The sequence below is a fragment of the Natator depressus genome, chromosome 14 (genome assembly GCF_965152275.1).
Source record: "Natator depressus isolate rNatDep1 chromosome 14, rNatDep2.hap1, whole genome shotgun sequence".
Lineage (NCBI taxonomy): Eukaryota > Metazoa > Chordata > Testudines > Cheloniidae > Natator > Natator depressus.
The window spans coordinates 40,640,223-40,665,878 of record NC_134247.1 but is presented as its reverse complement, the minus strand read 5'-3'; the positions used below and the strand labels follow the sequence as shown (position 1 = coordinate 40,665,878).

Below are 25,656 nucleotides of genomic sequence, written 5' to 3'. Positions count from 1 at the left end.
CTCTCATCTTGGAGGTTAACCCCCAGCTGGCGGGCAGGCGACAATCAGTCTGTGGCACATGTGAGCTTCCAACCATTCTTCAGGTGAAAAAACTGCAGTACCCACCGACTGAAGTGAAGAAACAGATTGACGGAGCCAGAAGAGTACCCAGAAGTCTCCTACTACAGGAGAGGCCCAACAAAGAAAGTAACAGAACACCACTGGCCGTCATCTTCAGCCCCCAGCTAAAACCTCTCCAGCGCATCATCAGGGATCTACAACCTATCCTGGAGGACGACCCATCACTCTCACAGACCTTGGGAGACAGGCCAGTCCTCGCTAACAGACAGCTCCCCAACTTGAAGCAAATACTCAGCAGCAACCACACACCACACAACAAAAACACTCACCCAGGAACCTATCCTTGCAACAAAGCCCGTTGCCAACTCTGTCCACATACCTATTCAAGGGACACCATCATAGCACCTAATCACATCAGACACACCATCAGGGGCTTGTTTACCTGCACATCTACCAATGTGATATATGCCATCATGTGCCAGCAATGCCCCTCTGCCATGTACATTGGCCAAACTGGACAGTTTCTATGCAAAAGAATAAATGGACACAAATCAGATGTCAAGAATTATGACATTCAAAAACCAGTCGGAGAACACTTCAATCTCCCTGGACACTCAATTACAGACCTAAAAGTCACAATTTTTCCACAAAAAACTTCAAAACCAGAATCCAATGAGAAACTGCAGAACTGGAATTCATTTGCAAACTGGACACCATTAAATTAGGCTTGAATAAAGACTGAGAGTGGATGAGTCATTAGGCAAAGGAAAAACTATTTCCCCATGCTAATTTTTCCCCTACTTTTACTCACACCTTCTTGTCAACTGTTGGAAAGGGACCATCCAGATTAGCACTACAAAAGCTTTTTTTCTCCTGCTGATAATAGCCCACCTTAATCAATTAGTCTCGTTAGAGTTGATATGGCAACACCCATTTTTTTCATGTTCTCTGTATATCTATCTATCTAACTTCCTACTGTATTTTCCACTGCATGCATCCGATGAAGTGGGTTTTAGCCCACGAAAGCTTATGCCCAAATAAATTTGTTACTCTCTAAGGTGCCACAAGTACTCCTCGTTCTTTTTGCTGATGCAGACTAACACGGCTACCACTCTGAAACCAGTACATTTCTTATTCACAACTCCCCTGCTGGTGAATGGCCGGCTAAGCAATCAATGGACACTTAGCACCTGGCTCTGAGGAGCTAGTCTTTCAGATTTACAGAGCACCTGGCTCCGAGGGCGTTTTTCAGCGTTACGGCATGTTTCAGGAACAAACATGTAGCAAAATCTCACAACTCCATACCCAATGTTAATACATACATTTTAACAGAACAATAATGTTCAGCAGACAATGACTTTTCATATGATACCTCACAAGGCAGACTTTGTAGAAGTTTTATCTTCATTTTATAAAAGTGGTGACCATAATAGCGTAGAGCAGTGGTTCTCAAATTTATTTAATCGGGCCCCCTTCTTTGTGTCTGTCGCAATTTAAACCCCCAACCCCACAAGTACATATATACCTTCTCCTATATTTTCCACTCCATGCATCTGATGAAGTGAGTTCTAGCGCACGAAAGCTTATGCCCAAATCAATTTGTTAGACTCCAAGGTGCCACAAGGACTCCTCGTTGTTTGAGCTTTTCACTGACACCCTTGAAGGCATGTTGGTGCAAATATTATTACACTAGTGTGCAGGGCATGAATTCAGGGGTGCTTGTTATACCAATAAAATAAAAACAAGCAGGATCTTATTAAAGGGGAAAAGGCAAAATACCACATTTCTTGTGAATACAGAAAGAATCATAGTAAGCAGTTATTAATAGCTATAACATTCCATTCAATCTCATATTTATGAACACATTCATTCATACAAACACACACACACAGGTTCTGCAAGGTTGTTATCATAGTTACCATAGTTACTGTTAGGTAACTGTTGGGTCGATTCCAGTCTGCCCTCCGGGGGTCCTCTGGTGATTTCCACTTGACGCCTTCTTCAGCCGATGGACACTGGATTCTTCGGCTGGCACCTCCCTGATCATTCAGTTATTATCCACACCAAGCATCCATCCACATACATCCTCTATCTCTATTTTAATCACAATTGTTAATACAACAAAAGGGCGCAGAGTCTCTGGGTGCTGTTTCCGTTGTTACAGAGTATTGCTTTGAGTCTCTCTCTGTGTGAATTGCTTGGAGAACAGACTCTGTCTTAGAATGTACTAACGCAATTAGCAGCTTGCAAGTTTCACACATAGAGGGAGAGAAACAGTACCAAAAACCAAGAGACCTCTTAATTAGTAATACCCTGGATTTTAAACTATGCAGAATCAAACTCATTTGTGATTTTAATACAGAACTTCTTTAATATGATCCAACATGCTGCGGGTGTGATTAGAGAGTTATAGACCTTTTCACTTTCAGGGTGATGAGAGGAGAAAATACCGATGAGCTCAAGTGAGAATCAACCAAGAGCAAACATGCTACAGCTTGTTACCAGCACACAAGCTGCACCTGGTCATCACCCAGGGCGTGACCATAATTCTGCTTCTCCCTGGGGAGGGGAGTTAGGAACTTAGATGTTCAGCAGGACACAACAACAATGGGGAATAGGCCGGCATGTCCCTCTGATGAGAGCTGGGGTTTTACTCTGACATGTCACTGGCTAGCCTGTGCTCTGTCTCTTGTGCTGGCTGTAGCCACATAAATCAGGAATTCCTCAGCTGCGTGCCATAGAGTGCTGACTCTTTAGCCTGGTTCCCGTGTGTACTGAAATGTATTCAAAGCTGGGTAAAGACATAGGAAATATTTTGCATTTCTCCTGCTCATCAGCAATAACTGTGGTGGTCATGGAGGTGTAAAGGGCGAAACCTGCTCCAAGAGACGGTCTCTGAGGATTTGTCTGCACTAGGATGTAGGTTCTCTTTCTCTTATTGTAAACTCATACTGTAGATCAGGGACAATTTTTTTTTTTTTGTCAGGGTCCTAATTTCTTGGTCAAGGTATATTCAAGATCCAGATTCCAGAGAAAACAATACAACAATAATAACAAAAATGATAATAAAAGATTTTGCAGTCTGTTCAAAAGTATCTGGAGATCCAGATTTGTCCCCTGGCCCGCCTATTGACCAACCCTGGTGTAGACAATGCAAGTGGTAGTTTCACCTCAGTGTAATTGGTAGAGAGGAACACTGTGGGGTGGGGTGGATCTCGATCAGCTACAACAAGGTGAAGCTGTGACTTACCTTATCTCCAGCAGGCTTGTACAAGATCTGTTTCTAATGTTTGGGGACCCTTAGTTAGAAAAAACCTCTTTTCTCTCAGCATGCACATGGCCTCAAAGGTGGGATCTAAAGGGAAAAAGCTGGAGACACAGGGCTGTGTGACTTTATTTTGGGGGTGATCCCAGTTCAAAGGGCAAGGACGCAGCATCTGGCTGCCAAGGAGCACAAACCTGGGGAAGCTAAATCACAGAGAATAGCCATTTCCAGCTACAACAATGGAGCTAATCACTTAATCACACTGTGATTCCAGGGCAGAAACAATGGCCAGAATCTCACTGGATGTCACTTAGCAAAGCTGTGTTGACTTTGCTGGATCTAGGCTGATTTACACCAGCTGGGAACATGGCCCCATGCTTATGTATTTCTCTTACATGTCGGAAGTTGAAAACCTGCTTTAAGCGCCTGGCTTTAATCAAGCAGACACTCCCGATACGTACAGAATCATGTCTCTGTCTGTTTTGTGTATTTAGACAAGAAGCTCTGTCCCTTAGGCGCTGTCTCTCATGCTCTGTATATAGAGTACCATGCTGAGCACAATAGAGCTTCGGTCTTGGGTGCAGCTTCTAGCTGCTACCGTATTAAAAATAATCCTGGTATCCATAGAAACACTTACTTTGCAAAAAGAAAAGGAGGACTTGTGGCACCTTAGAGACGAACCAATTTATTTAAGCATAAGCTTTCGTGAGCTACAGCTCACTTCATCGGATGCTGTAGCTCACGAAAGCTTATGCTCAAATAAATTGGTTAGTCTCTAAGGTGCCCCAAGTACTCCTTTTCTTTTTGCCAATACAGACTAACGCGGCTGCTACTCTGAAACGTACTTTGCAGTCAGAGAAGAAGGAAACTGGGGAAAGTTGTGGTGTGAGGAACAGGCCGAATATCAGTAGAGAGAAACCCCCAAGCCGAGCAAGCTAAATTCCCAATCCTGCAAAATCTTACACGTTTCATTGTACTACTGCACTGCTAATAGCCCCATTGGTTTCAAGAAGAAAAGGAGTACTTGGGGCACCTTAGAGACGAACCAATTTATTTCCATGTGTCTGAGATAGAACGAGGCAGATGGTAGGGCTGCTCCGGGCACTGCTTCTGCTCCGGACCAGGAGCAAGGCAGAGTGAAGATTCCATCATCTTCCTCTGCATCCCCCACTCCTGAGTCAGGGCTTCCTGCCGGAGATCGGCAGGATCGGAGGCATTAGAAGGGCCACAAAAGGTATGGGGCATGCCTCGACTTTTTGAGGGGGAGAAAAGTTTCCTCATCCATGAGTGAGTCTTCAATGTTCCTCCTGTGGTTGTCCCTCTCACAACCGGTGGCCAGGGACAATTTAGGGGAAACTAGTGACTTTCACAAAATGTCCTGCATGGAGCTGCACAAACTTTAGCAGCTAAACTTTAGCAGCTATGGGAACAGGTTACTGCCATGGCCTGGGCGGTCAAGAGACAGGAAGTGGCACCTGCAGGCCCTGCTCCATAATTGCGTAAAGGTCCGAGATCTTAGCATTATTATGAGAACTCCTGCAGCAGGAGCCAAAATACACTTCCTTTTCATAAATATGCACGGGTGGGCAGTGCTGTGTTAGTCACACTGCACTGGGAGTAGGCAGGAGGAGATCATAAAACAGGTGGACTTAAAAAGAAATTGTGATTTCATCTTTTGTAAGAATGGCATGATTTTTCAGACAATATCACGATTTTGGGGGGTCTGACTCATGATTTTTGAAGTGTTGGGGTGACAATACCACTCTCTATGTGTGAGTATTGTTCCTGCTAACACACTTAAAGGCCCATGGTCTGGTTTTCCTCTCACAACAACTTCACACTGGTGTAGACAGTTCAAAGGGCACCCTCAGTGTATGTTCCTGCTAACACACCTAAAGGCGTTTGACGCGAGCTGGCACCCTCAGTGTATGTGCTGAGACATACAGACCTTTGCCATTCTTCAAATAAAACAAAGTTCACATCACAAAGGGTAGAATACGGTTAAAATAAAATAAAAAAGGACTATTCTGGCATTCATTAAGTCCTCAATAAATCTGAGCTACATCTAAACTAAGCTAATATCAAAGTCTGTGACCAAACAGCCTTCTGGAATAGAGAAAAACCCACACTCCAGGGCAGGCTATAAAACACTTTTACATTCATAAAGTGAAATCTCAGAGAATCTGAAGGCTCAAAATCAGGAAAATAAATGTAGCCATTTTCTTCTGAAGTGGCTAAACTGGCTTCACCTCTTACCTAATAATTCGGTTTTATGAGTTACAAAAGTTTTAGCAAAAAGAAAAGGAGGACTTGTGGCACCTTAGAGACTAACAAATTTATTAGAGCATAAGCTTTCGTGAGCTACAGTGCCACAAGTCCTCCTTTTCTTTTTGCGGATACAGACTAACACGGCTGCTACTCTGAAAAGTTTTAGTATCATCATAAGAAATAAAAACAAAAACAAAAAAACACTTCCCATCTACAAATGATCTAGACGAGCACAGAAAAGTCTGGAAGCAATTTCAGCAATACATAGAAACCGATCAGAAAGGTAAACTCTGCTTTGAGGTTCTTTGGGATTCCTCCCTTCCCCTCCCTTGCAGGTCTGTGACACTTTCTTCTCCAGCCCTCCAAAGTCTCATGGAGGATCACAGAAATCAAAGCTGATTCTTAAGCATCTAGAGCCAGGAACACGGTGGTAAGTGACACCTTAGGAGGCAGAGGGGTAGAACAGGGACAGGATAAGACTCTCCATCGCTTGGACAGAGGCTGCTGTGTGGAGGGTGATGGTGATACAGGAAGGAGGGGATACCTCGGACTCACCCTATTGCCCTGAAATAGCACAGAAGCGAAAACACCACATTTAACTATCCCTGCCCCCACTTTTTTACCATCTGTTTAGTTCTGCTCCCTAAGGGAGAAAAATATACAAACACTCAATGCTTTTCAGCACGGCCTGGAGTAATGTGAGACTGGCTGGGAATGAGACAATCCGGCCCCAAAGGGGGAACTCAGGGACTAACAATCACTCTGCTCATGGCGAGGGTCAGAATAGATAATATACTTCAGGGTCAGTGTGGCTAGAAAGAGTGTTGGAGAGTCAGGGGAGACGTGCTAGGTAATCCCAACAATTTTCCTACCATAGACAGACGTTCAGAGGCTGATGCTGTGGAGGCAGAGGTGGGATCTCCAGGCCTCCCACAAAGGGTCCTGTGGGAATCAGCCCCTCCCAGTGGTGCTGTCTGAATGCAGAGGGGGCAGGGAGAAGGGACAGAAGGGAAGAGTGATGAGAGGCAGCACCTCTCTACCCCTGTGCTCTCCCTCGCCTCTTATCCCATGATCCCCAAAACACTCGATAATCCAGCACCCAGCTCCCCCTGCTTCCCAGCTCCACCACCCCAACCATTCAATCCTCAGTGTCCTCCCCAGAACCCGTCAACCAGAGGATCACTGACTAGCTGATGATCTTATAAGGTCTTTCTCCTGTGTGGATCCTCTGATGTATTATAAGGGTAGAGTTCCACATGAAACATTTCCCACACTTGAGGCATTTCTGAAGTTTGTCACCGGTGTGAATTCTGTGATGTGCAACAAGATGAGAACTCCCAATGAAACTTTTCCCACACTCGAGGCATTTATAGGGTCTTTCTCCCGTATGGCTTCTCTGATGTTGAGTGAGTTGTGAGCTGCAGCTAAAGCTTTTCCCACAGTCCAATCACTTATGGGGTCTCTCTCCTATGTGGAGTCTCTGATGCCTAGTAAGGTGTGAGCTCTGTATGAAATTTTTCCCGCAGTCCAAGCACTTATGGGGTCTCTCTCCTGTGTGGATTCTCTGATGTGTGATAAGATTGGACTTCCAACTGAAACTTTTCCCACACTCCAAGCATGTATAGCATCCCTCTCCTGTGTGGACTGTCTGATGTGTAACAAGTGTTGATCTCCGTGTGAAACTTTTCCCACAGTCCAAGCACTTATGGGGTCTCTCTCCTGTGTGGATTCTCTGATGTGTGATAAGATTGGACTTCCAACCAAAAGAGTTCCCACATTCGAGGCATTTATAGGGTCTCTCTCCTCTGTGGATTCTCCGATGTTTAGTAAGGTTTGTGCTGTTACTGAAGCTTTTCCCACAAACCAAGCATTTATATGCTCTCTCTCTTGTGTGGATTCTCTGATGTCTAGTAAGATGTGATCGCCGCATGAAACTTTTCCCACAGTCCGAGCACTTATGGGGTCTATCTCCAGTGTGGATTCTCTGATGTTTTATAAGTCCTGACTTCCAACTGAAACTTTTCCCACACTCCAAGCATTTATAGCGTCCCTTTCCTGGGTGGACTGTCTGATGTGTAACTAGGCTTGATTTCCATGTGAAACTTTTCCCACAGTCCAAGCACTTATGGGGTCTCTCTCCTGTGTGGATTCTCCGATGCCTAGTAAGGTGTGATCTCCGAATGAAATTTTTCCCACAGTCCAAGCACTTATGGGGTCTATCTCCAGTGTGGATTCTCTGATGTTTTATAAGTCCGGACTTCCAACTGAAACTTTTCCCACACTCCAAGCATTTATAGCGTCCCTTTCCTGGGTGGACTGTCTGATGTGTAACTCGGCTTGATTTCCATGTGAAACTTTTCCCACAGTCCAAGCACTTATGGGGTCTCTCTCCTGCGTGGATTGCCTGATGTCTAACAAGGCCTGATCTCCGTGTGAAACTTTTCCCACAGTACAAGCACTTGTGGGGTCTCTCTCCTGTGTGGATTGCCTGATGTCTAATTAGTTCTGACTTCCCACTGAAACATTTCCCACACTCGAGGCATGGATAGGGATTCTCTCCCGTGTGGCTTCTCCCATGGTTATTAAGAAGTGAGCAGGTATTGAAGTTTTCCATACAGTCCAAGCATTGAAGAGGTTTCTCTCCAATATGGATTATCTGATGTTTCACAAGGTGTGATCTCAGAATGAATCTTTTCCCACATTCAAGACACTGGTAGGGTTTTTCTTCCTTGGGATTTGTGTGGTGAGCTGTGGAATCCTTGTCTCCTCCCTCAGTTTTAATAGATTCATCCACTTTCTTCCTTGGGTGGTTTCCCAACAGCCTCTCTGACCTGTGCCAATTTCCCCAGGCTTCTCCCTCCTCCAAGCACTGGGAAAAATTCCCTTCAGCTCTTCCCACAAAGGTCCCCTGTGGTTCCACTTCCCCGGGAACTTCCTCATGGTGATTCCCTTCCTCGTTCTCACTTTCTTGCTCATCACCTGCTGGGAGAGAGACAGTCAAAACAGGAGTCATTGTGCTGGGGAGAAAGAGGAATCTGCTAACACTCTGAAGGTTGAGTAATTGGATTCTGCCTCTACTTCCCACCCAAACACTCATGCAGAAGGAAAGTTGGGAAGGAAACTCCTGCAGCTAATAGGCTGGGTGGAAAGACATGAGCAATATCTGCTGACTACAGCCCTACTCCAGCTGAGATGAGGGGCAACTGAGGGCTCTTACTCACACCACATTTCTGGGATTCTCAACTTTTTCCTTAATTCGCCCGATGGTTTCTGTCAGTCCTTACCTGTGCGAGTGCCTCTTGGGATCTCTTTTTCCACCGAGGCCTGGAGATCCGGGACCCACGGCCCTTCCCCTCGTTCCAGCCGGGCGATGAGGTCAGGTTTGGGAAAGGGAAATCCTGCGCAGGGGGTGAAATCAGACCAGATCAGGTTGCATGGAGGATTGGGAGTGTGTCTGTCACAAAGGACAATCCGTGAGTGGAACCTGTCCCCGTGCTGTGTTGGGAGAATAAGGAATCCAAAGGGACAGGAACATGGTCACTGAGCCCCCTTGGGAGACGCAGATGTCTGGGGAGGTGGAGAGAATTTTTACACCCTCGCTAGGAGTTTGCAGGATTTGTGCACTCTGGGGCCCTTGCTGACGCACACACAGCTCTGAAGTTACCCCTGCAGAGCCCAGAGCCCTCCCCAGGGCTGGAGCTAGTCCCAAGGAGGGAGGTGAACAGGGATTCTGTGTGCAAATGAGAAACAATACACACAGGACAATACATGGCTTCTTGGCCTTGAAAGCTGGAATGGTGGGGAGGGTTTAGCATCTCCGTTTTGACACTCTGGTCCCATTGGAGGGGGGTTGGAGATGCAGGTCTCTTTCACACGGCAGCTATGGACTATGGAACCCATTCCCCTCTCATCTAACTGACCAGGGAAGAACCTGACCAGAGTCAGAAATGGAGGCCCGAAACTTTCTAATAACCGAGGGGACAGGGATCCCTTACCCAGCGAGGTCACCGTCTCGTAGTTCTCCTGCATGACGTCCCTGTAGAGGGCTCTCTGAGCGGGGTCCAGCAGAGCCCCCTGCCCCTGGGTGAAATACACAGCCACCTCCTCGAAGGTCACCGGCATCTGGAACAACAAGAGTCCCCCACTCAGCACCTGCTGCCCCAGCCACAATCCCACTGGTCACACGGGAAAGGAAGAAGAAAAAATGAACATCTCGGAAGCTCTGGGGGGCCTAGAAAATCAGAATCCCACCCCCACCCTGCTCGGAGCAGCCAGGACACTTCAGGGGGTGGGAGAAGGTGAGAGCTCCTTTTCCCCCCAGCACACGGAGCAGGGCATTTCTCATTTCACACACGCCTGCCAGCCACAGGCTGACGGGAAGCAGAGCTCTGAGCCGGGGACGGGGACAGGAATCCCGACAGCTTCCCTTTGTATTTCACAGCAGCCTCTGGCCAGTGGGGTCAGGCTCCAGCACTGGGAGTCTGGAAAAAGTTCTCAGCCCGGCTGAGGGGGGTGTTACCCAGTGGTGAGCTGGAGTCAGTTCGCACCGGTTCACGTGAACCGGTTGTTAAATTTTGAAGCCGGTTTAGAACCGGTTGTTAAAGGGGTCTGGCCTGCCTGTTCTCTCGGCTGGGGAGGCTCCCGTGAGAATCCCTTTGTAATTTTTACCCACCTGGCGGCGCTCTGGGTCTTCGGTGGCACATTGGCAGCGGGTCCTTCACTCGCTCCAGGTCTTCGGCAGCACGTCCTTCAGGACCTGCCGCCGAAGACCAAGAGCGAGTGAAGGAACCACTTCTTCAGCTTTTGGCAGCTCATCACTGGTCTTACCTGTTTCAGAAATGGGGGAATGTTTCCCCCCAGCCAATGGGCCAGCTCCGAAAATCAACAGGTTTATCACACCCTGTCTCCTCCCTCCCTCTCCCTCCACCCGCCCAGCAGCTCCCTGAAAAGCCCCTACCTCAGCTGGCTCCATCACAGCCATTTCCCTGCCCTGTCTCCTGGGTCGATCTGGAGCAAAATGTGGACGTGATTCCTCAGCCTGTCAGGGCGAGAGAGGCAATGGGAGGGGAGGGGGGTTTCAGAAGGTGCTTGAATCCATGTGACACCCCCATTTCCCCCAGGCTCTCTCCCTGCACACAGACGCTCTGGACTCTGCCATGCTGGAAAGAAACCAAGTTTATTACAACACAGGCCAGGCCCGTCCCGTCCCAGCAGGACTAAACCCACCGGGGCAGTTTTAAACTCTCCCCGTAACAGCATCTCTGCGCCAAACTCAAGAAAAAGAGCAGAATCAAAGGAGCCACTTCAAGGGATTGCCCTGCAACGTAGTGCGGTTGTCACCAACCAGTGGATCCTGGAGCCTCTGACAGTCGATCTCGATCACAGGCCGCTAAATGTCCAGCGATGCAACGGGGCTCAGACAGGCTCCCTGCCTGCCCTCGCCCCATGCCACTCCCGGAAGAAGCTGGCACGGCCCTGAGGCAACGCAGCCCCTGGGGGCGGGGCACAGGGGGGTCTCAGCTCGCTGCTCCTGTCTGCAGGCATTGCCCACGCAACTCCCATTGGCCAGAAACGGGGAACTGCAACTGGATGCTGTGGGGGCGGTGCCTGCAGAGAGGGACAGGGCACGGAGCTATGTCCGCCCCCCCCCAGGCCACAGGGACGAGCCGGCCACTTCCAGGAGTGGCGTGGGGTCAGGGTAGGCAGGGAGCCTGCCTTAGCCCTGCACCACTACTGCCTGAGGTAAGTGCCACCCGCCCCCCCGGAGCCTGCAACCTGTATCCCCTCCCAAACCCCAACCCCAGCGCAGAGTGCCCTCCCAGAGCCAGCACCCCAAACCCCCTCCTGTACCCTGAGCCCCCTCCCCCAGCCCTGAGCCCCCTCATGCACCCAAAGGCCCTCCGAGAGCCTGCACCCTGCACCCCCTCCTGTACCCCAACACTCTGCCCCAGCCCAGAGCCCCCTCCTGCACCCAAACTTCGGTCCAGAGCTTGCACCCCTCACACCCTTCTGCACCCCAACCTCCTGCCCCAGGCTCAGCCAAGAGCCCCCTCCAAACCCCAAGCCCCTCAGGCATAGGCGCCGACTCCGTGGGTGCTCTGGGGCTGGAGCACCCACAGGGAAAATTGGTGCGTGCAGAGCACCCACCAGGAGCTCCCCACCCGAGCTCACCTACCCCCCTCCCCCCCCCGCAACGAGCAAGCGGATGGGTCCTGCTTCTCCCAGTGTGGGGATTTGGGGCAGGGATCCAATAGGGGCAGGGAGGGGGTGGATTTGGGGCATGAACTTTGGGGAAGGAGTTGGAAGGGGGGCGGGGAATGGGGATGGGGAAGGGGTGGAGTTGAGGAGGGGCAGGGAGCAGGCAGGCACGAGCACCCACCGGCGCTGGGGGAAGTCGCCCTCAGCCCCAGCCCAGAGCCTGCACCCCCTCCAGCACCCCAACCCTCTGCTCCAGCCCAGTGGAAGTGAGTGAGGGTGCGGGAGAGCATGTGATGGAGGGAGAGGGGGTGGAGCGGGGTGTGGCCTCAGAGAAGGGGCAGGATAGATCCAAATTCAAAAGTTGATCTTTTGCGTAAAAAGGTTGGAAACCACTAGTATAGTGTAACCCCCTCTAGCCGCCCCCCCTCCCCCTCCGCCCCAGTAGTGGGGTGTTCAGCAGAGTCAGCAACTGGCTTTTCCTCTCTCAGCTCCTCCCCTTGTTCCCAGGAGAGTCAGTCTGCCCAGGAGGGTGCAGGGAATGGATCTGGGCAGGTCTGGGAGCTGGGAACCTGCCTCCCCACTTCTCGCTCCTGCTGCCCCTGCCAGTCCCTCCACTCTCCCTTTTTATTATTTTCCCTCTCCCTTGGCTCTCATTAGGCAGATCAGTCCCTCCCACTGCTAACAGGGTTTGAACCTGGCTGTGTCCATGAGGGCAGCAGCTCTGGAACTCACAGACACAGGGAGCCCCTCCCCATGCAGGCCAAATTCACTAGCTGGTCCCTGAAAGGAGCCCTTTGTGAAGAGTCACTTTTCTGCCCGGCCCCCAGCCCTTTCCCACATCTCATCATCTGCAAGCTCCAAATCAGAAGCTGGGGTCAGCAGAGCCCCAGGGGCTAGTTCCAGCCACTGGAGAAAGTCCCCACCCTGGCTGGGCACAGAGGGGCTTTAACAAAGGTCTCTTCTCTGCTGGGTAAGAAGCAGCTTCTCAGTCTGAGCTCCCAGGTCTAAATGCAGGGGGCAGCAGCTTCTGATCCAGGGAGCTGCACTCCAGGGCTATAATAACATGAGCAGCGAGACACACACCAGCCTCCTCTTCTCCCTTAGCCAGAACTGGAGCCCTCTGGTGGCAACACCTGATGAATGAGCTCCCCTGGTCTCCCCCTGTAGCCCCCAGGGACAGGCAGGTGGAGGCTGATCCCATTGGCCCATCCACACTCAGCCCCTGCCATACCCAGCAGTGACTCTGGTCTGACACTGGGTGTGGCTGAGATCTGAATCCTGTACAGAAATCAGCCCAGGGCCTTGGGCAGCCCGGGCAACCCTGAACAGTCAGGAAATAGACCCCCAAAGGTCATGAGTTTGTCTTTTATTAAAAATCAAATAAGAAGGTGGGAGCAGGGTGTGGGTATGCGGGAAGGGAGGGGGTGGGCTCTACATATTTGCCTTGGAGCTTCTGAGCCATGAGGGCAGGGGGGCCAATTGCAGGACCCAGCCCACCCCCGAAGGAGTTTCGAGCAGGCACTGTGGTCCCAGGTGGAGCTCTTAGTCAGTGCGGAATGTGAGTCCTGCAGAGAGTCAGTTTTGTGTTGACAAACAGAGGCAGGGTGATTAACATAAGAAAGTGCTGGTAATTGCCTGTAAAACAGGAATCCCTTTTCAGGAAGTGGGGGGGAAGGGAGGGGAGTGTTTTAAGAAAGAATGTGGAGGACTCAGAAGAAATCCAGCCAAGCTCTCTGTGCCAAGGTTTACTCCTGGGATCATTTTGCTCCAAAAAATTAAAAAGTCTGCACCAAAAAAAAAAAAAAAAAATTAAAAAGTCTGCAAACAATATTGTAAAATTCTGCAAATGTTATTTGTCAAAGTAACAAGACATAATTACACCACGGGGCCCGCCCCTTGCCCAGATACCTGCATCTCCACACCCCCAAAGCCCAGCCACAGGGCCCCCCCTTGCCCAGATACCTGCACCCCCACACCCCAGAGATCCAGAGGGAAAAACAGCCGGATGCTCCGTCACAGCTTGCACGGGGAACCCTGAGCACCACCCTCTCCTTCCCTTAGGACATGCTGGGAACTGCAGCTGCCAGGAACCCTCTAGCTCCCTCTCCCACCACCCAGCAGTGACTTCTCTGTGTGAGCTGGGCTGTGGAAGGAAGGAAATTCTGCACACACAACATTTAGTTTCCCAAAAATTCTGCCTTGCGCAGCGGCCCAGAATTCCCCCCGGAGTAAAGGCTACATTCAGAAAAGGTGGTGATTTGGGGGCATAGGTGAAAAGAAGGGGCCAAAACCCAGGGAAGGGCTAGCGGTGGTATAGAGAGGTTCCCACTCGACCTGTGGTAGTTATGGGGCCCCGTCACCACAGTGCCTGAGCGCCTCACAAGGTCTAACCACCTCACAGCCCCTCGGCGAGGGCAGAGCAGTGCTGTTATCCCCATTGAACAGATGGGACACTGAGGCACACACAGACTAAAGGCCAGATTTTCAAAGGTGTTTAGGCACCTAATGCGATTTTCAAAAGTGCCTAGAAGGTCAGGTGCTTTGTAAACCCCACTAGATGCCTAGCTGCACCTTTGGGTGCCTAAAAAACTTTCAGAGTAGCAGCCGTGTTAGTCTGTATTCCCTGCATCCCCCTGGGCAGACTGCCTCATTGACGTGCGCCTTTGCTCTCATTAGGCAAATCAGCCACGGCCACAGCTAACAAAGGTTTGAATCTGTCTGTGTCTGTGAGGGCAGCAGCTCTGGGACTCGCAGACACACAGGGAGCCCCCTCCCCATGTAGGCCAAACACACTGGTGTAAAGTTGCCCCCCCACACTCAAAATCTGAAATCCCCCCCCCCGCCCGTGTGAGGGGTTAGTCCCCTGCCCATTCACTCCCCAAAGCTTGTTTGACCAGATCCAGGAAAAGAAATCTGGCTGGCTGCTGGGAGGGGCAGCCCCTCACCCTCTCCTACACCATGGGGCGGGGGGAGCTGCCTTGTGTCCCCCTCCCCCCGCCCCAGGCTCTCCCCTCCCCCAGCCAGTCTGCGCTTGCTCTCACAGTTTCCCTCCAGCCACCCCACATCCCCCCTCCCCCTGCATCGCCCCATCATCCCTGTCCCTCCCCCATCCCATCCTGCCCGCCTGCATCCCCATCACCCGCCTCCTCCCCCCCTTCTCCCGTCCTGCCCACAAGCCCCCCTGCATCTCTTTATCCTCTGCCCCCTGCAGCCCGGGGGGGCGGGTCTCTCTTACCTTCCCCCCCTGAGCGGGGCCCCCCGGGGCAGGGGCCGGGCCGGGAAGGGGCCCTGGCCGGGCTGGGGGCTCTGCCCTGGGAGAGGCTCCCGGGGAGCAGCGGGTAGGGCCCGGCTGGAGGTTCCCCTCTCCCGGCTGCAGCCCGGGCTCCGGGCTCCCAGCACCAGCCGCCGGGGCTCGGGGATCTCGCCGGGAGCCTGGGAGCCGGAGTCCCCGCAGAGGCTGCGAGTCACTTCCTGGGCCGGGCCTGAGCCCCGCGATCCTCCCCCTGTAGTAGGAGACTTCTGGGTACTCTTCTGGCTCCGTCAATCTGTTTCTTCACTTCAGTCGGTGGGTACTGCAGGTTTTTCACCTGAAGAATGGTTGGAAGCTCACGTGTGCCACAGACTGATTGTCGCCTGCCCGCCAGCTGGGGGTTAACCTCAAAGACGAGAGTGGTATAAAAACAAGGGAGAGTGGCCTCCATTTTTACCTCTCCTCCCCCATCTTTTGGAAGGCAACAAAGTGCCTTTGAAAGACAACAGGAGCACTGGAGACCAAGTGCTGGAAGGAAATCCAGTCTGGGTACTAAGAACTGCCTGCAACATGGGGTGGGGTGGGAAAAGCTGTTTGCTTCACATCTTACTTAGGTTGATAAAATGTAGGATTTAAAATGCATGTTGACCATTTATTTTTTCTGTAACCAAATTGGACCTTTTACACTTTTATCACTTGTAACCACTTACAGTCTACCTTTCTCTCGTTAGTAAACTTGTTTTATTGTTTTATCCAAACCAGTGTGTTTTCATCAAAGTGTTTGGGGAATTTCACTTCAGATAACAAGGCTGTTGCCTGACCAGCATCCTCTGTGGGGAGGACAAACGAATTAAAGAGCTTGGACAGCACAGCGCACAGACTGGGCAGTACAAGACTCACATTTCTGGGGTGCAAGGCTAGGACTAGTGAATTGGTTTATGTTGCTCTGTAGTTTACTTCATGAGTGGCTGGCGAGTGGCACTCAGTCCTGTATAGCTGGGAGTGACTTTGAAGGCTGGTGGCTGTGTGGGAGAAGAGCCTGAAGGGGTTTGTTGTTCAAAGGGGGAAGCGGTGTGAAAGATGCCCTGGGATGGAGAACTTAGCAGTTCAACAGACTGTACCCTGGGGTGTCTCACACCCACTGTCTCCTGGGGCCCAGCATGGCACCATTGGGCTCTCATCATCCTGCTGCTGAAAGACGACCTGAGCAGGGCTAACCAGAGAGGGGGAACCAGCCGACATCCTCTATTCCACAAGCTTCGGCTAAATCCTGAACCACCCCTGGCATGTGACTTGGGGTTGTGCTGTCACCCTTCCCCTCAGGCATCATTTTCCTTCCCCACCTTAGTTCTGCTCTCTCCTCTCTCTCCCTTTGCCTTGTGTCTCCTACAAGTCTGGCTCAGCCCGTCCACACAACGCCACCTTTCTTCAGCCGTGCTTGTAGCCTGTGACCAGAAACGCTGCAGCACGGTGGGTTTCAGAGTAACAGCCGTGTTAGTCTGTATTCGCAAAAAGAAAAGGAGGACTTGTGGCACCTTAGAGACTAACCAATTTATTTGAGCATAAGCTTTCGTGAGCTACAGCTCACTTCATCGGATGCATACTGTGGAAAGTGTAGAAGATCTTTTTATATACACACAAAGCATGTGTGATTCCAGGGCAGAAACAATGGCCAGAATCTCACTGGCTGTCACTTAGCAAAGTTGTGTTGACTTTGCTGGATCTAGGCTGATTTACACCAGCTGGGAACATGGCCCCATGCTTTATGTATTTCTCTTACATGTCAGAAGTTGAAAACCTGCTTTAAGCGCCTGGCTTTAATCATGGAGACGCTCCCAGTACCTACAGAATCATGTCTCTGTCTGTTTTGTGTATTTAGACAAGAAGCTCTGTCCCTTAGGCGCTGTCTCTCACCCTCTGTATATAGAGTACCATGCTGAGCACAATAGAGCTTCGGTCTTGGCTGCAGTTTCTAGCTGCTACCGTATTAAAAATAATCTTGGTATCTGTAGAAACACTTACTTTGCAAAAAGAAAAGGAGGACTTGTGGCACCTTAGAGACTAACCAATTTATTTGAGCATAAGATTTCGTGAGCTACAGCTCACTTCATCGGATGCTGTAGCTCACGAAAGCTCATGCTCAAATAAATTGGTTAGTCTCTAAGGTGCCACAAGTCCTCCTTTTCTTTTTGAGAATACAGACTAACACGGCTGTTACTCTGAAACTTACTTTGCAGTCAGAGAAGAAGGAAACTGGGGAAAGTTGTGGTGTGAGGAACAGACCAAATATCAGTAGAGAGAAACCCCCAAGCCGAGCAAACTAAAATCCCAATCCTGCAAAATCTTACACGTTTCATTGTACTACTGCACTGCTAACGGCCCCATGTTCCTCCTCTGGTTGTCCCTCTCACAGCCGGTGGCCAGGGACCATTTAGGGGAAACTAGTGACTTTCACAAGGGTGCAAAATGTCCTGCATGGAGCTGCACAAACTTTAGCAGCTATGGGAACAGGTTACTGCCATGGCCTGGGCGGGCAAGAGATAGGAAGTGGCACCTGCAGGCCCTGCTCCATAATTGCGTAAAGGTCCGAGATCTTTGCATTATTGTGAGAACTCCTGCAGCAGGAGCCAAAATCCACTTCCCTTCCATAAATATGCACGGGTGGGCAGTGCCGTGTTAGTCACACTACACTGGGAGTAGGCAGGAGGAGATCAAAAAACAGGTGGACTTAAAAAGAAATTGTGATTTCGTCTTTTTGTAAGAATGGCGTGATTTTTCAGACAATATCACGATTTTTGGGGGTCTGACCCATGATTTTTGAAGTGTTGGGGTGACAATACCACTCTCTATGTGTGAGTATTGTTCCTGCTAACACACTTAAAGGCCCATGGTCTGGTTTTCCTCTCACAACAAGTCCACACTGGTGTAGACAGTTCAAAGGGTTCCAGTGGGATTACTTCTGGTTTACACCAGGGTGAGGGAGAAGATAATGACCCCGGAAACCCAGTCGAATTCTTCCTGATTTGTACTGGGGTCAGGGAGAAGGGCACCAGATTGCAGAGATTTTTAACTCTATGGGAAGTTAGACAGAGTCTACAAGAAGGCAGGCGTGAGGCTGGCTGGGTGACCTCACTGAGCATTCCCATCCCAGACCATATCTGCATTGCTTTCACTTTTAACTTCCACTCTGAATCTGGTGGGTATTTAATGCAAAACGAAGGAGACTGGCAGTGGGAGAAATTAAATGCTACTTTATTATTCCAAAGGACGAACAAAGACAGACTCCATTCCCCACCGCCAGCCCAGCTCGGGGGGTACTTTTCGGTTCCATCCCAGCACAGTGCCACGCCCAACTCTCACAAGAACCAAAAACAGAGCCACACGTATAAATGATAGAAAAGTGGTGAGAAGCCACGAGAGACACTGGGACCCCATCACAAAAGGAAACACTCTGAGAGCAGGGAATCCAAAGATCTCAGGAAGGAGGGATGAGTGTGGGGTGAGTGGGGCAGAGACAGTTTCTCTCGTCCCCACATAGGACACCGCGGCAGATGGGGAGGGGGTGACCGGCAGGGCTCTAGGGCTCCTCATCTCCCTCTGGCCTCAATGCTAGGGGTTGGCCTGGTTTCAAGGTTGCCCAGGTCTGTTGACATCCCTGGCTCCCTTCTTGCCTGTGCCCATACTCAGCACCTCAGCAACAGGGGGACGCTGCTCCCTCCCCCAATCATTTTTGGGGTGTCGTTCATGGTCCTTTAGATTGCAGGGGAAGCTTCACACAACACTCATAGGTCAGGTCTAGTGTCTCTCTGGCTCTGGTGCAGCGAGTTCACAGTTCTCAGCCTCAGCCGTCTGCCTCTGAAGAGCAAACCCAGCCATTTCCCAGCTCTGTTCTCCTCACCTCCCACCCTCTTCTCCTCCTGACGCTGCAGCTTGGTCTGCGCTCGCAACCTACGTCACTTGTGAAACTCCACACCCCCGAGCGACGCAGCTGTACCAACCTAACTTCTGGTGTAGACAGCACTACGGCAACAGGAGGACTTCTCCCATCGACGTAGCTGCCGCCTCTTGGGGAGGTGGGTGACCTACGCCGATGGGAGAACCCCTTTCGTTGGTCCACGTAGCGTCCCCCTCCAAGCGCAAAAGCTGCATCAGTGCAGTTCCGCCGCAGCAGCCTCTGAAGGGTGGCTGGGCCCTAAGTCACGGCACTGCAGGGCTCAGGCCGTGATTTCATTCCCCGTTTCCATCTCTGCCTCTCGGACGTGACGCGAGCTGGCACCCTCAGTGTATGTGCTGAGACATACAGACCTTTGCCATTCTTCAAATAAAACAAAGTTCACATCACAAAGGGTAGAATACGGTTAAAATAAAATAAAAAAGGACTATTCTGGCATTCATTAAGTCCTCAATAAATCTGAGCTACATCTAAACTAAGCTAATATCAAAGCTAATATCAATGCTTTTCAGCACAGCCTGGAGTAATATGAGACTGGCTGGGAATGAGACAATCCGGCCCCAAAGGGGGAAAGTCAGGGACTAACGATCACTCTGCTCATGGCGAGGGTCAGAATAGATAATATACTTCAGGGTCAGTGTGACTAGAAAGAGTGTTGGAGCGTCAGGGGAGACGAGCTGCCTAATCCCAACCATTTTCCTACCATAGACAGATGCTCGGAGGCTGATGCTGCGGAGGCAGAGGTGGGATCTCCAGGCCTCCCACAAAGGGTCCTGTGGGAATCAGCCCCTCCCAGTGGTGCTGTCTGAATGCAGAGGGGGCAGGGAGAAGGGACAGAAGGGAAGAGTGATGAGAGGCAGCACCTCTCTACCCCTGTGCTCTCCCTCGCCTCTTATCCCATGATCCCCAAAACACTCGATAATCCAGCACCCAGCTCCCCCTGCTTCCCAGCTCCACCACCCCAACCATTCAATCCTCAGTGTCCTCCCCACAACCCGTCAGCCTGGTCCCTCAATATTTGATCCCCCAGAGCCCAGCGCCCTGGGGCATTCAGGGAGGGGAGGAATAACCAGCTCCAGGGACGCTCCAGGTAAGTGGGGGAGCCCAACCCAGGGGCTGCTGGAAGATGGGGGATGGAGACGGGTGTCAAGAGTGAAAGTGGGGCCTGGCCCAAGTGTCCTTCTCCTCATCTCCATGGCAGGGGGATCCCGGCTGGGAGGGGAAGGGAGACGGGGGAACTTCAGCCAGGCAGAGGGAGCAGCTGGAGGAGTTTCTCTCTCTCCCTTCCCCCCTCTGGCCCATCAGCTCAGCAGCCAGGGCTGTAGCAGGGAGGAGGGGCTGATCGGGGCTTCTCCCTCTCTGCCTGGGGTTTGCTTAGACCAAGCAGAACCAGAGGGTCACTGACTAGCTGATGATCAGCTGCTGCTGGATCCTCCTTCCAGTGATGGGCAGCTGGGTCCTTGGGAGCCAAATGCCCCTGATGTGTGTGGGAATGAGGAAATTGATTACTATGGCTTAGTCAGAGCCCTGAGAAAATTTCCGTACTGTGTGGAGGAGTCTCTCACGTCCAACTTTGTCTTAGCTCCACTTGGAGCATTTTCCACACTGAGAACATCTCAGAGGTTTCTTCCCTATGTAGATTTGCGGGTGCCTGATACTCCAGGAGCACCAAATGAACCTTTCCCCACATTCAAGCTCTCTCTGTTGTATGGATCACTGATGTGTGAGCTCAGATTGAATCTCAAACTTTAGTGGATTCTCTGATGTTTAATGAGGTGTGATCGCTGAATGAAGCTTTCTCCACAGGCAAGGCATTTATGAAGTTTAGATCCTGTGTGGATTCTCCCATGTTTAATGAGGTTTGATCTCAGTGTGAAACTCTTCCCACAGTCCAAGCACTTATGGGGTCTTTCTCCCGTGTGGGTTACCTGATGTGTTTTCAGGCATGATCTTAGTGTGAAACTTTTCCCACAGACCAAGCACTTATAAGGTCTTTCTCCTGTGTGGATCCTCTGATGTATTATAAGCGTAGAGTTCCACATGAAACATTTCCCACAGTTGAGGCATTTCTGAAGTTTGTCACCGGTGTGAATTCTGTGATGTGCAACAAGATGAGACCTCGCAATGAAACTTTTCCCACACTCGAGGCATTTATAGGGTCTTTCTCCCGTATGGGTTCTCTGATGTTGAGTGAGTTGTGAGCTGCAGCTAAAGCTTTTCCCACAGTCCAAGCACTTATGGGGTCTCTCTCCTGTGTGGATTGCCTGATGCTTAGTAAGGTTTGATCTCTGTATGAAATTTTTCCCGCAGTCCAAGCACTTATGGAGTTTCTCCCCTGTGTGGATTCTCTGATGTGTTATAAGGCTTGACTTCCAACTGAAACTTTTCCCACACTCCAAGCATGTATAGCGTCCCTCTCCTGTGTGGACTGTCTGATGTGTAACAAGTGCTGATCTCTGCGTGAAACTTTTCCCACAGTCCAAGCACTTATGGGGTCTCTCTACTGTGTGGACTGTCTGATGTCTAATAAGGTGTGCTTTCTGTATGAAACTTTTCCCACAGTCCGAGCACTTATGGGGTCTCTCTCCTGTGTGGATTGCCTGGTGGGTAACAAGGCCTGATCGCCATGTGAAACTTTTCCCACAGTCCAAGCACTTATGGGGTCTCTCTCCGGTGTGGACTGCCTGATGTGTAACAAGGGCTGATCTCAATGTGAAACTTTTCTCACAGTTCAAGCACTTATGGGGTCTCTCTCCAGTGTGGATTGCCTGATGCTTAGTAAGGTTTGATCTCTGTATGAAATTTTTCCCACAGTCCAAGCACTTATGGGGTTTCTCCCCTGTGTGGATTCTCTGATGTGTTATAAGGCCTGACTTCCAACTGAAACTTTTCCCACACTCCAAGCATTTATAGCGTCCCTTTCCTGGGTGGATTGTCTGATGTGTAACAAGTGCTGATCGCTGTGTGAAACTTTTCCCACAGTCCAAGCACTTATGGGGTCTCTCTCCTGTGTGGATTCTCTGATGTGTGATAAGATTGGACTTCCAACCAAAAGAGTTCCCACAATCGAGGCATTTATAGGGTCTCTCTCCTCTGTGGATTCTCCGATGGTTAGTAAGGTTTGTGCTGTCACTGAAGCTTTTCCCACACACCAAGCATTTATATGCTCTCTCTCCTGTGTGGACTCTCTGATGTCTAATAAGATGTGATCTCCACATGAAACTTTTCCCACAGTCCAAGCACTTGTGGGGTCTCTCTCCTGTGTGGACTGTCTGATGTCTAATTAGTTCTAACTTCCCACTGAAACATTTCCCGCACTTGAGGCATGGATAGGGATTCTCTCCCATGTGGCTTTTCCCATGGTTATTAAGAAGTGAGCAGGTACTGAAGCTTTCCATAATGTCCAAGCATTGAAGAGGTTTCTCTCCAATATGGATTATCTGATGTTTCACAAGGTGTGATTTCAGAATGAATCTTTTCCCACATTCAAGGCACTGGTAGGGTTTCTCTTCCTTGGGATTTGTGTGGTGAGCTGTGGAATCCTTGTCTCCTCCCCCAGTTTTAATAGATTCATCCACTTTCTTCCTTGGGTGGTTTCCCAACAACCTCTCTGACCTGTGCCAATTTCCGCAGGCTTCTCCCTCCTCCAAGCACTGGGAAAAATTCCCTTCAACTCTTCCCACAAAGGTCCCCTGTGGTTCCACTTCCCCAGGAACTTCCTCCTGGTGATTCCCTTCCTCGCTCTCACTCCCTTGCTCATCACCTGCTGGGAGAGAGACAATCAAGACAGGAGTCATTGTGCTAGGGAGAAAGAGGAATCTGCTAACACTGTGAAGGTTGAGTAATTGGATTCTGCCTCTACTTCCCACCCAAACACTCATGCAGAAGGAAAGATGGGAAGGAAACTCCTGCAGCTTACAGGCTGGGTGGAAAGACATGAGCAATATCTGCTGACTACGGCCCTACTCCGGCTGAGATGAGGAACAACTGAGGGCTCTTACTCACACCACATTTCTGGGATTCTCAACTTTTTCCTTAATTCGCCCGATGGTTTCTGTCAGTCCTCACCTGTGCAAGTGCCTCTTGGGATCTCTTTTTCCACCGAGGCCTGGAGATCCGGGACCCACGGCCCTTCCCCTCGTTCCAGCCGGGCGATCAGGTCAGGTTTGGGAAATGGAAATCCTGCGCAGGGGGTGAAATCAGACCAGATCAGGTTGCATGGAGGATTGGGAGTGTGTCTGTCACAAAGGACAATCCATGAGTGGAACCTGTCCCCCTGCTGTGCTGGGAGAATAAGGAATCCAAAGGGACAGGAACATAGTCACTGAGCCCGCTTGGGAGAGATGCCTGGGGAGGTGGAGAGAATTTTTACACCCTCTCTAGGAGGTTGCAGGATCTGTGCACTCTGGGGCCCTTGCTGATGCACACACAGCTCTGGAGTTACCCCTGCAGAGCCCAGAGCCCTCCCCAGGGCTGGAGCTAGTCCCAAGGAGGGAGGTGAACAGGGATTCTGTGTGCAAATGAGAAACAATACACACAGGACAATACATGGCTTCTTGGCCTTGAAAGCTGGAATGGTGGGGAGGGTTTAGCGTCTCCGCTTTGACACTCTGGTCCCACTGGAGGGGGTTTGGAGATGCAGGCCTCTCTCACACGGCAGCTCTGGACTATGGAACCCATTCCCCTGCAATCTAACTGACCAGGGAAGAACCTGACCAGAGTCAGAAATGCAGGCCAGAAACTTTCTAATAACCGAGGGGACAGGAATCCCTTACCCAGCGAGGTCACCGTCTCGTAGTTCTCCTGCATGACGTCCCTGTAGAGGGCTCTCTGAGCGGGGTCCAGCAGAGTCCCCTGCCCCTGGGTGAAATACACAGCCACCTCCTCGAAGGTCACCGGCATCTGGAACAACAAGAGTCTCCCGCTCAGCGCCTGCTGCCCCAGCCACAACCCCACTGGTCACACAGGGAAGGAAGAAGAAAAAATGAATATCTCGGAAGCTCGGGGGGGCCTAGAAAATCAGAATCCCACCCCCACCCTGCTCGGAGCAGCCAGGACACTTCAGGGGGTGGGAGAAGGTGAGAGCTCCTTGTCCCCCCAGCGGACGGAGCAGGGCATTTCTCATTTCCCACACGCCTGCCAGCCACAGGCTGGTACAGGAAGCAGAGCTCCGAGCCGGGCACAGGGACAGGAATCCCGACAGCTTCCCTTCGTATTTCACAGCAGCCTCTGGCCAGTGGGGTCAGGCTCCAGCACTGGGAGTCTGGAAAATGTTCTCAGCCCTGCTGAGGGGGGTGTTACCCAGTGGTGAGCTGGAGTCAGTTCGCACCGGTTCACGCGAACCGGTTGTTAAATTCTGAAGCCGGTTTAGAACCGGTCTGGCCTGCCTGTTCTCTCGGCTGGGGAGGCTCCCGTGAGAATCCCTTTGTAATTTTTATTCACCTGGCGGCACTCCGGGTCTTCGGTGGCACATTGGCGGTGGGTCCTTCACTCGCTCCAGGTCTTCGGTGGCACTTCGGCGGCACGTCCTTTAGTGCCGCCAAAGACCCGGAGCGACTGAAGGACCTGCCGCCGAAGTGCCGCCGAAGACCTGGAGCGAGTGAAGGAACCACTTCTTCAGCTTTTGGCAGCTCATCACTGGTCTTACCTGTTTCAGAAATGGGGGAATGTTTCCCCCCAGCCAATGGGCCAGCTCAGAAAATCAACAGGTTTATCACACCCTGTCTCCTCCCTCTCTCTCCCTCCACCCGCCCAGCAGCCCCCTGAAAAGCCCCTACCTCAGCTGGCTCCATCACAGCCATTTCCCTGCCCTGTCTCCTGGGTCGATCTGGAGCAAAATGTGGACGTGATTCCTCAGCCTGTCAGGGCGAGAGAGGCAATGGGAGGGGAGGGGGGTTTCAGAAGGTGCTTGAGTCCATGTGACACCCCCATTCCCCCCAGGCTCTCTCCCTGCACACAGACGCTCTGGCCTCTGCCATGCTGGAAAGTAACCAAGTTTATTACAACCCAGACCAGGCCCATCCCAGCAGGACTAAACCCACCGGGGCAGTTTTAAACTCTCCCCATAACAGCATCTCTGCGCCAAACTCAAGAAAAAGAGCAGAATCAAAGGAGCCACTTCAAGGGATTGCCCTACAACGTAGTGCAGTTGTCACCAACCAGTGGATCCTGGAGCCTCTGACAGTCGATCTCGATCACAGGCCGCTAAATGTCCAGCGGTGCAACGGGGCTCAGACAGGCTCCCTGCCTGCCCTCGCCCCATGCCACTCCCGGAAGCAGCTGGCACGGCCCTGCGGCAGCGCAGCCCCTGGGGGTGGGGCACAGGGGGGTCTCAGCTCGCTGCTCCTGTCTGCAGGCACTGCCCACGCAACTCCCATTGGCCAGAAACGGGGAACTGCAACTGGATGCTGTGGGGGCAGTGCCTGCAGAGAGGGACAGGGCGCGGAGCTGTGTCCGCCCCCCCCCCCAGGCCACAGGGACGAGCCGGCCACTTCCAGGAGTGGCGTGGGGGCAGGGTAGGCAGGGAGCCTGCCTTAGCCCTGCAGCACTACTGCCTGAGGTAAGTGCCACCCCGCCGGAGCCTGCAACATGCACCCCCTCCCAAACCCCAACCCCAGCCCAGAGTGCCCTCCCAGAGCCAGCACCCCAAACCCCCTCCTGTGC

The 25,656-nt window shown here is 51.3% G+C and overlaps 1 protein-coding gene across 1 annotated transcript in view; it reads right to left on the bottom strand.

Moving 5' to 3' along the window:
- LOC141998573 (uncharacterized) overlaps positions 1-24,809 on the bottom strand; it is a 49,807-nt gene extending 24,998 nt beyond the window's left edge. The window contains 5 exon segments of the mRNA XM_074971445.1: positions 6,777-8,254; positions 20,759-22,759; positions 23,062-23,175; positions 23,769-23,895; positions 24,771-24,809. Coding sequence (XP_074827546.1) covers positions 6,777-8,254; positions 20,759-22,759; positions 23,062-23,175; positions 23,769-23,895; positions 24,771-24,794 — 3,744 coding nt within the window. The 5' untranslated portion in view covers positions 24,795-24,809.
- Positions 24,810-25,656: the final 847 nt, after the last annotated feature.